This window comes from Manduca sexta, unplaced genomic scaffold (assembly GCF_014839805.1).
Source record: "Manduca sexta isolate Smith_Timp_Sample1 unplaced genomic scaffold, JHU_Msex_v1.0 HiC_scaffold_3537, whole genome shotgun sequence".
NCBI lineage: Eukaryota > Metazoa > Arthropoda > Insecta > Lepidoptera > Sphingidae > Manduca > Manduca sexta.
In genome coordinates, this window is record NW_023594616.1 from 1 (window position 1) to 10,134 (window position 10,134).

The 10,134-nt window shown below is 30.5% G+C and overlaps 1 protein-coding gene across 4 annotated transcripts; it reads left to right on the forward strand.

The window, feature by feature from the left end:
* Positions 1–1,307: 1,307 nt before the first annotated feature.
* Positions 1,308–9,461, forward strand: LOC119193026. Of its 4 annotated transcripts, none has more exons than XR_005113801.1 (3): positions 1,308–3,201; positions 4,844–5,044; positions 8,199–9,461. XR_005113801.1 is itself a non-coding variant. In XM_037446729.1 (3 exons), the coding sequence occupies exons 1-3, from the start codon at positions 3,196–3,198 to the stop codon at positions 8,547–8,549; spliced, it is 510 nt and encodes a 169-aa protein (XP_037302626.1). In that variant the 5' UTR covers positions 1,316–3,195; the 3' UTR covers positions 8,550–9,461. The 4 variants fall into 4 exon arrangements, 1 of the variants encoding a protein (XP_037302626.1); XR_005113799.1 differs by having other exon boundaries at positions 1,315–3,201; positions 4,883–5,044; XM_037446729.1 differs by having other exon boundaries at positions 1,316–3,201; positions 4,892–5,044.
* The last annotated feature ends 673 nt before the right edge of the window (positions 9,462–10,134 follow it).

Below are 10,134 nucleotides of genomic sequence, written 5' to 3' on the forward strand. Positions count from 1 at the left end.
AAACATATACATATGCATATTATATTTGAATTACCTTAGAGATACTAAATAAGTAAACTTTGAAAATAGTACACCAAAAGTCAGAGACCAGCAGTTAAAAAAGATAGGAAATAGTCAGTCTGATGGTGTGCTCCAATTTATTTCTACCATTACAAACAGAACCTCAAACTTCCATTACGAGCATCATTCTGAGACATTAGATATTGATTGTTAGATTAGATAGAGATTGATTGAACCTGGCAACGTGCATTGGCTATTTCGCAAAATTAAGACTGATACGCATTGACTGCTAAAACTTATAACCATTCAAATTGTGTCGTCTGTCTTCAATAAGATATTATCCTTCCGATTGTTAGAGAGTGGCTTTTTATACTATCTCACTTATTTATTTAATGCTACAGAAAATTCCGTACGTCTATATATTATCTAACCTTGTTTCTTATTCGTTAACACGTTATGAAATTGCTCGAACAAGGTAGCTAAATTAAGCTAACTGCAAAGTTAAAAACTGCCTTGGTGGCATGGCTATTACAGCAAAAATGTGCTAAGGTCGCTTCGATGTCGGGTCGGAGAAAATGATATTAGAATTTTCTACTCAGTATTCGCCTGGAGTCTAGAATTTATACCGGATTTGTCGGAAGGTCCTTCCCTATCGCATCGTGGGATGAAATACACATGTATTTGTTAGCGCCTTATGATTAAATACGGGCAAGAATATTTTCCCCATAGGTTCGTTCCTCCTAATTCACACGCCCACTTTTAAAAATTAAAACATCACACTGTATTACTTATCTGAACATGATATAAAATAACTGCGAAATATTTTTGGACGTGGAATAATTAAATTGATTAATTAAAATATTTAAACTGATATAAGTTCCTCTATATTGGACCGTACTATTACATGAATTACATAACATAAAACCATAGATATATCCTAGATACAGAAAAATTTACTATGCATAAAAATGAATAGAAACTGTTAGGACAAAAAATGGAACCCAAAATATTTTTTGGTTTAAGGCTCCATCGTTATCTCAGATAAAAATCGTTCTTGGCGTGATTAGCTATTCACTGTCACTGTAAAACTGTCAAATAAAAATTGAGTCTTATCGAGTGTCAAGCAGACCCGTTTAACTCGGCGTAAAAAAGTAACACAATAGCGATGAGCAGCTATCTCACTTTTCACGATTTTTCCATACATTTAATGAATCGTTCCTTAAATGTCTCTTTCTACACAACGTCCTTTATTAGTGTGTGTATTATAGTATAAGCTGTCATTCGATCGCAAATAAGCGTCTCTAATCTCGGATTCTGAAACGACGCGTAGCGCCATTTTTATTGTGGTTAACCTTTAACCGCTGCTTTGAAATTGAATTTTCCGTCGCAATTCGCTATTTTGATTTGAAGGCGGTTTTCATTTATTTATTATCTAATTATAGTGCTTTATTGTGTGTGAATGTTTTTGTAAACAGTATATTATAAAAGCAATCATTTAGTGTTTACCAGTTTAAACGTGTAATTGTTTTTTTCGTATAGTTTGATTTATTTGATAATATAATGGTTTATAAGTGCTCTGTTCCCGGGTGCAGTACTCGAGGCCGAGGTATTAAATATTATAGTGTGCCGTTCACAAATAAAAAAAGGTGGGAAGAGTGGTTAAGTTTATGTCCATTCCTACAAAATTATCCTCCTACTCAACGCGAAAACATTCGTTTTTGTCATAAACATTTTATTCCCGAACATATAAAACAGAATCTAAGATTAACACCTAATGCGATTCCTTTAGTAAACTTAGGAAATACAGATAAATATAAAGTTACAAACCGAGATTTGATATTAGAAATTGAACCCACTAGTAGCATTACTGAACCCTTTATTTTTAAAGTAGTTAACCCTTCTGAACTTAATCGACCCACTATAGAGCAAAATTGTTCTATCATACAAGAACATCAAAGTTCTGAGCTGTCTAGCACGGTATCAATTCATGCTTCATTGAATGAAGCAAATAGTAGTACTCAACTCAATTTACTCCCAATATACCTCACAATACGCAATACCCAATATGTATAACCCCTTCCACATCAACCACCATTGCTGTGTGTAATGAGCACAAATTAAAAGTCACAGCCTAGTTAAACGTAGATTAACTAATCGTATTAGATTAAATCCCAATGAATGTACCCCTCGTAAACGAATTTTACGCTCTTCAATTCACATTTTAAAGAATAAATTACGTCTCTTGCAATCAAGGTATAAAAAGTTAAAGACTAGATTTGACCTTCATGCACCAAAAACAAAGGTGTTCTTGAAAAAATATAACATTTTGAGTACATATGGGAAATTATTAGTAGATTCACAATTACGTTTGACTGGTAATTCATTAAAAGGTCGCCGTTACACAGACTCAGAAAAAGTTTTTGCTTTATCATTATATAAGTTAAGCCCTAAGTGCTATAGATTTTTACGAAAACATTTAGCATTACCATGTAAATCCCATTAATTCTCTACTCAGCAATATTCCTTTGAGGCCTGGTATTAATGACTTTATATTTCAACATTTGGCAGATGCTGCCTTGGATAAACCATAATAGACAGGCAATGCACATTAATGTTTGATGAAATGTCCATTAAAAAACACTTAAATTTTAATTTCTTTACTGGGGTCATTGAAGGTTTTGAAGATATAGGTTCTGGCAAACGCACAAACAATGTGGCTGATAAAGCTTTAGTTTTTATGTTACGGGGTTTGTTTTCTCCTTGGAAAATTCCAATTGCATTTTATTTTGCTCGAGATGGGGTTAAAACATTTGTTTTAAAAATATTATTAAAGAAATAGTATTAGCAGTTTTAAATCTGGATTCATAGTAAGAGCTACAATCAGTGACCAAGGTTCTGCCAATGTTGCTGCTATTAAGTCATTAATATCAGATTCTAATGCTGAACTCCTACGTAGTAACAAATATACCAATGACATCTGTTATAAAATCGGCCCAAACCAACTGTACCATATCTATGATGTACCTCATTTATTGAAATGTTTTCGCAATAATTTTCAGAAAAAACCTACTCATTGGCAACCAAAGGGCAAAGTGGGAGTATATTGAGAGACTTTATAAAGTGGATGGTTTTGGTGGCAGAGCAAGAAGCACCAAACTTACTGAGAAGCACATAAATCCAACTTCATATGACAAAATGAAGGTAAATAAATATACATTGTTCTATCACAGTTCTGTTTACAAGTCTTGACTGATTGATAAAAGATTGAAATCCTCCCCTTATTTAAGCATGATTATTGTACTTTGATAATTGCTCCTAATATACTTTTCAATATTGACATTATTAAAATTACCCTTATACAAACTCTAATTGGCCTAACTGGCATCATATTTATTGTGCTGCTTCAAATAATAATGCATCAACTGTAGGCATAGGAGTTTGTCACCTACAAATTAATATTATAAAAAACCTCCTGGACTGGATTTATTTTGTCGACAGCTGCCATAACAGTTGATAACAGGTCAAATAATGCCATATGAATAGAACTGTGCTTATGAAAACCTTTTAGATCAGCACAGAATAATTTATGTTTTTCGAAATATGAGTAATGAGCACAGTTAGTCTGTAAATTACTTTCCCAATAACTTTTGAAAATTACGAATTTTTGCTATAACCATAAAAACATTATAGACCTATAATTCTTCATATTACTTTTTTGGAATATAATATATTCATTATCCATAAATGTTATGTTGCTTTCAATAATATTAACAAAAATTCTTCATATTACTTTTTGTATAATAATATATTCATTATTCATAAATGTTATGTTGTTTTCAATAATATTAACAAAATAATAAATAAATTCATCTATGCATTGTCTGTGAGATTTGTATATGTGATTATTTTTATGTTCGTTATTGACTCTTGATACTTGTAGTATGAATTTGTTAATTATTTGCCATGCAGCTTTAAACTTATTTTTGGAGTTATTTATGAAATTATTATTTTGGGCTTTTTGAGTTATCTTTATGATTTTTCTATAAAGTGTAGAGTATTTTTAAACAATCAGTCTATTTTTTCAATTCGGTTTAAATCTATATTCCCATAATGTCATGTCGTGTGCCAAATATGATACATCTACCTTATATCACCGCCTTATTTTACTTGAAATCCATCCTTGTTCTTTTAACCATGACATAATAAATAAAACTTTATGTATATTCATCATACAGAATCATGTAAAAAAATATATATTATTTATAGATTTAAAGAACACTTATAATGAGATGCATGCATTTATCACTTAAAGCAACAATATTAGTTAGTCTTTGTTACTCTTCGCGATAATATGTAACTTAAGGTTATAGCTTAAGGTCCATTTTTCATACATTTTGTTTAATACGACGAAATTTTAAAGGCCGAAATATCCATGCATATTAATTATTTTTACGTTTTTCTTTCAACTGCGAGAACTAATCACTAACTAGACGTGAATTTAAATTCTTTACTTGTCAATACTTGTTTAGTTACCCAGATTAAAGGTGAAACAAAATGTATGAAAAATGGACCTTAAGCTATAACCTTAAGTAAATTATTAAAAGTATCACTGTCTTTCACATTGTTCGACAATTTATTAGACAGCTGTGCACCAGGGTCGTAGCTTAGCGGGGGGTGAGTGGTGGTGGGCTACCTTAAAATACTAATGCAATACCTTAATAATCAACTATAACAAACTAAACATTTTCCATTTCTTATAACGAAGCCTAACAAACTAGATGCTTTTTAATTATATATTCCATATGTGGAATCCTCTAATGAATGAGTCCTCTAAATTGCTCAGTAACAATTTGACATCGTCGGGAGAATTAATGGACTTCAGGATCTTTAGGTCATCAGCAAACATGAAAGGTGTGGAATGATGCAAGCAATTGATAATGTCATTTATGAACATATTAAAAATAACAGTCCCAAATGGGAGCCCTGTGGGCACCCCAGAAGCAATATGATGGAAATTGGAACTAAAACCATTAAGAACCACATGGTAAGTGCGACCAGTAAGATAAGATTGAAACCATTCATACATGTGCCAAGAGTACCCATACCCGGATAACTTCTGCAGCAAGAGTTCGTGAAAAACGTTGTCAAAAGCCTTACTGAAATTTGTATATATTACATCAGTTTGCATGTTATTGTCTAAGACTTCTGAAAGCAACTCAGTAAAAGAGACCAAATTAGTGCTTGTTGAGCGAAATTTAACAAAACCATGTTGGTGTTCAGTTAAAAATGGTTTGAAGTAAGCTTCCAGATATGGAAATACTACAAATTCAAACAATTTTGCCATAGTAAAAAATAGAAATCGGTCGATAGTTGGACATTAATGTGTTATTGCCCGACTTGTGTATCGGCACCACTCTAGCTACCTTCCATTTCTTTGGAAAAATTCCGGTTTTCAGTGATTTTTATAGATTTTACAAAGTGGACTAGTCAGATTTCTTGTTCATGCAACAATAAAATTTGGTGGAATATTGTCTGGGCCAGAACCTTTGCTTATATCAAGAGTCTTAAGTTTACGTGAAACTTCATTAAGTGTGATGTGCAACGACGTAAAACTACGAGTCCAAGTCCGAGGAGTAACTCGCACAGCTATCCATGAAATGATAAGAAAAATTCGGGTTAGCATCGACATTCGACTCCATTAGTATCTTTCTCGTACACTGATGCAAAGTGCGAAGCAAACATATTACATATTTCAACTTCTTTGGAACTAACTTGATTACCATCGGACATCGAAGCTGGGAGAAAGCAAGATCCTCTTCTTTTGGCCTTGATGAATGACCAAAAATGATTATAAAAATTTTAAATATTATCTTCTATACTTTCAAGATAATGTATTATAACATTTATTTAATAAGGATCTGCAACTCTCTCTGAGTAATTTAAATTCTATTCCATTTAACGGGTTCTTAAAAATTTATAGCATTGCCGAAACTTATTTTTTCTCAACATACATATGAGGTTGCGATTAAACCCAACCGGATACTTATTACTTCTTAGTTTAAATTTAGGTACATAAAGTTGGATAGTCTCATGTAAAATACCGTAGAATTTAGTGAGCATATCATTGACGCCGTTGTGACCAAGTACCTTTTCCCAATCTACATTATCGAGATGTTTCCCAATAGCATCGTAATCGCCTTTCGTATTCTCGCATCGTATCTATGGGCGCAAATTTATATTTAGTGATTATATTATTATGAAAAAGTCTAGAATATTAAAGAATGATATTTAAATAAGTATTTACAACCGCAATTCTGTTATTTATTAAGTTTCAGAATAAATTAGAAACTGTATTGACTATTTGAGTGTTTGGAAAATAATGGATATTTATTTATATCATTATTTAATTGTTTATGTAATCTAAACGTCTAAAGTAAATTCAATTAGAATTGTTAATATTATCCTGATTTCTATATCATTGTTTTAATCTATAAGTAAAAATATTCACACCTTGTTAATAGCGGCATCTGTTAGAAAATAATGTAAAATAATAGTTTGCTTACTTAAAAGTTATTTATGTAAAGTAATATTATATCTAATTATGTAAAATTCATTATAATATTAATTTTGAATATTCAGCTATAACCTACGATTTATTGTACAGTAATTTTAATTATTTTTCTAAAAAGGAAGTTGCAGTTAAATTCACTATGACTCAATTGGATTATATAAAGCCTGGTCATTTTAAATTCACTTCACTTGTGTTCCAAGATCAAGAGAGAATAAACCAACCAATATTAAGTTTGTGTTTTCATTATAATGGACTCCGAACACGTGGATACTGGCTTATCTCCGACATATCCATAATCAGATTTCTTTATTTAATTTCGTTACCATATCAATCAATGAATCAATTCATTTATTTTGCAAATATGGGTACCTTAAGTATTAGGTGGTGTATTTTATAACATAGCGTCTTACCATATTTAGGCGAATGACGTGCAAAAATTACAATATAAAGTTAAGCTAAAATAACAATTTAATATTAATATAGTATATTAATATAGTATAGCATTAGGTAGGTATGATAATATAATATAATCTATCACAGTTGTTACAAATTGTTACACAAAATTATTCCTGTAAATATTCTCTTATATAATAATATGTCTTATCAATTAAAAGGTTTTAATTTACGTTTAAATATATCTATGTTTTCTATGTTTACAATACAACTTGTAATTTATTATATTATATTCTTGGACCCATGCAGATACCGCTCTTATCTAATAGAGCTGTATTGTTAGGTGGCATTTTTATTTCGTTTGCTATAATATTTAGTGTACATAATATATGTAGGTTTCTTTTACAAATATTGAAATTTCGTATATAAATAAACTAGTTAATGTAAGAATTTTTCCTTAAGTTCCTTCCAGTTTTAAGTTGCAGTACACCTGGAGCCCTAAAAATCGTATGGCTTCTGCCTGTAAGTGATAATTTATAGAAAGCAATTTAGTTGCTGACCTATTCTTGAAAAAAATAAGATAATGATTTCTTATATTTACGCGAATAGACATTGAAATTAAACTAATTTTCGGATTCTATCGCGGTGTTCGTATTTTATTTTCTCCCGACGTTTCGAAGACTTTGCAGCCTTCATGGTCACGGGGATCATGACCATGAAGGCTGCAAAAACGTCGGGAGAAATAAAATACGAACACCGCGATAGAATCCGAAAATTAGTTTAATTTCAAAAATAAGATGTTTTACTTTAAATTAATTTATAAATGGTTTTCTGTAAGCCAATTCACAATGTCCTCTAATGCCTTATTTACTCTAGCCTCTAGTAATAACTGAGTTTTCTCAGAGAATAGTACCGTACTATCATCAGGAAATAAAATTATATCATCATTACTGATCCTTTTCCTTTCATGTTTCCAATAAATCGTATTCTGTGATTAAATTAACCACTTTCCCCAACTTGAAATTGGCATAATGTACAACAATTGTCATAAAAAAACCTTAATATAATATGTTAAATTGCCGTATTCTTGTGAAAGTATTGGCCAGAATATCAATTTCTTTGGGCCATTTAATTAAATATCTTTAAGCTCATAACAGATTAAATAATCATACCATGATTAAAATCGTTCATTTATTAATTTACTAATATATTATTTATATTATTAACATTTCAGGTCAAATTTGCAGCCCAAGTTTTTAGCCGGCAAGTGGCTACATCACTAGAAATCCAGATGAAGTCTCTGCTATCTCTACAGGATCATGATTACATAAGTTTAAATGAAGACATTGGAAATGGTTTGTTCACAGCAGAAATTCTTCTTTTTATAAATAATTTGTTTGATAGTTTAAATGGTTTTGGTCATTATGGGAATAAGTTAAAACATGCTCTTTCATATAATTCGGAGCACATTGCATTCTGGAATGATGCTGTGAAAAAGCTAGCTTCAATGCGCTTTGACGCTTCCAATGAAAGGGAAAGGAAGCCTTTATCACTGAAGCATTTTGAACATAATATAAAACAATAAAACATTTGTGGTCAGATCTGCTGAGAATTGATGGTGTTAAATTTTTAAGTCTTAGACGTCTTAATCAAGATCCGATAGAAAACTTTTTTGGTCAAATAAGGGCACATGGTAATTTTAGTACAAATCCTAATTGTACTCATTTTGTATCGGCTTTTAAAACCTTGTTGATTAACAACATTACTACCGGTAAATCTTTATACACTAATTGTTCTGATGATGATGACAAAATGTTGGGAACATTAAAACATTTAGTCAGCCACCAAAAATATGGTTCATACACTGATAGTCTTCAATGTAATGAAACTAACTTTATAGAAATTTCTATACCTAACGAGAATATATTCCAACATAAGTCTGTACCATATATTGCTGGTGCAGTTTGTCGTTTTTTGATGTCCAATTTGAACTGCAAAGATTGTGATAATTGTACAAAAGCACTATTATCTCAGAGAGAGTCATTTCACGAATTAATTAATTTAAGAGAATATAGTTCCAATGTAGATAGGTTATGTTATCCTTCTAATAATTTTAGTCAAATGGTCTGGCAGAGTATTTACATTATTGACAAGATGATGCCATTTCTTTGCAGTGTTTATATTTATTCTGACTTAATAAGTAATTTAATAAAATATATTGACACTACTTGGTACAACTGTAATATTCACAAAACGGCTGTTATTAAAGCTTTTGGTCCTACATAGTTAGAATGCAAGTTAAGCAGTGGTGTATTAATTTTAATAATAGAATGAATAATATTGATTCAAGGCCTAAAGATATAGAAATGGAAACTCTAATCCGTGAGAAAGTCACAAAAGGATTGAGTTATAGATCACAAAGAAGGCGTAGTTCCTAATCTCACTTAATTAAAGTTCTTCATAGTATTTTGTCCACAATTATTACGATTTTTGCAAATGAAATTGATGTTTTTAAAGTGTATTACCCACATTTTTGTGGTTTTAAATTAGCTATTATGCTTTCTGTTTATTGTATAAAATCATAGTAGTTTTAAAATAATCTTCATTATGGTGACTGTTAAGCAAATAGTTGTTAAAATCTTATATACATAATTATGCTTGTACAACCTAAAATGAGCCTACCAGATAATTGTCAAGTAAATAAATTACATTTCTACAAAAAGTATTATGTGTATGTTTCCCAAATTGTTCATATTTTTATTGATTTACATTGTGCAGAATTAGTAATTTTACCTTTAATTTAATATTATATTTTCATTATAATGTATTCAACATTTTCTGTATTTTGTAGCATTTTTAGTAGCAAATGTGCCATTATATGATATTGCAAAATGTTAAATTATGCATGGAATGCTTTTCGTGAGAGAATAATCATATTCAAATAAATTCTTAGTTTTGTGTTGTTAGATTAGTTATTATACCTAATGCATAGTGTATAATAGTGAATAGCTTAAGTATGGCTCTTTATATTGTGTAAAATTATAGTGCTAGTCTTCACAATTATCTTAATTTTGCTAACTGTTAAGCAAGCCGTTGTTAAAATCTCATATGCATAATTATGCTTGAACACGGTAAAATAAAAATGTTTATGTTTCCAAAATAGTTCATAT

What these genes read in the sequence shown, in the direction of transcription:
- LOC119193026 (XM_037446729.1), top strand. An exon ending in AAACCATTAAGAACCACATG is followed by an intron (nt 5,045 to 8,198) that starts GTAAGTGCGACC and finishes TTAACATTTCAG; the next exon opens with GTCAAATTTGCAGCCCAAGT.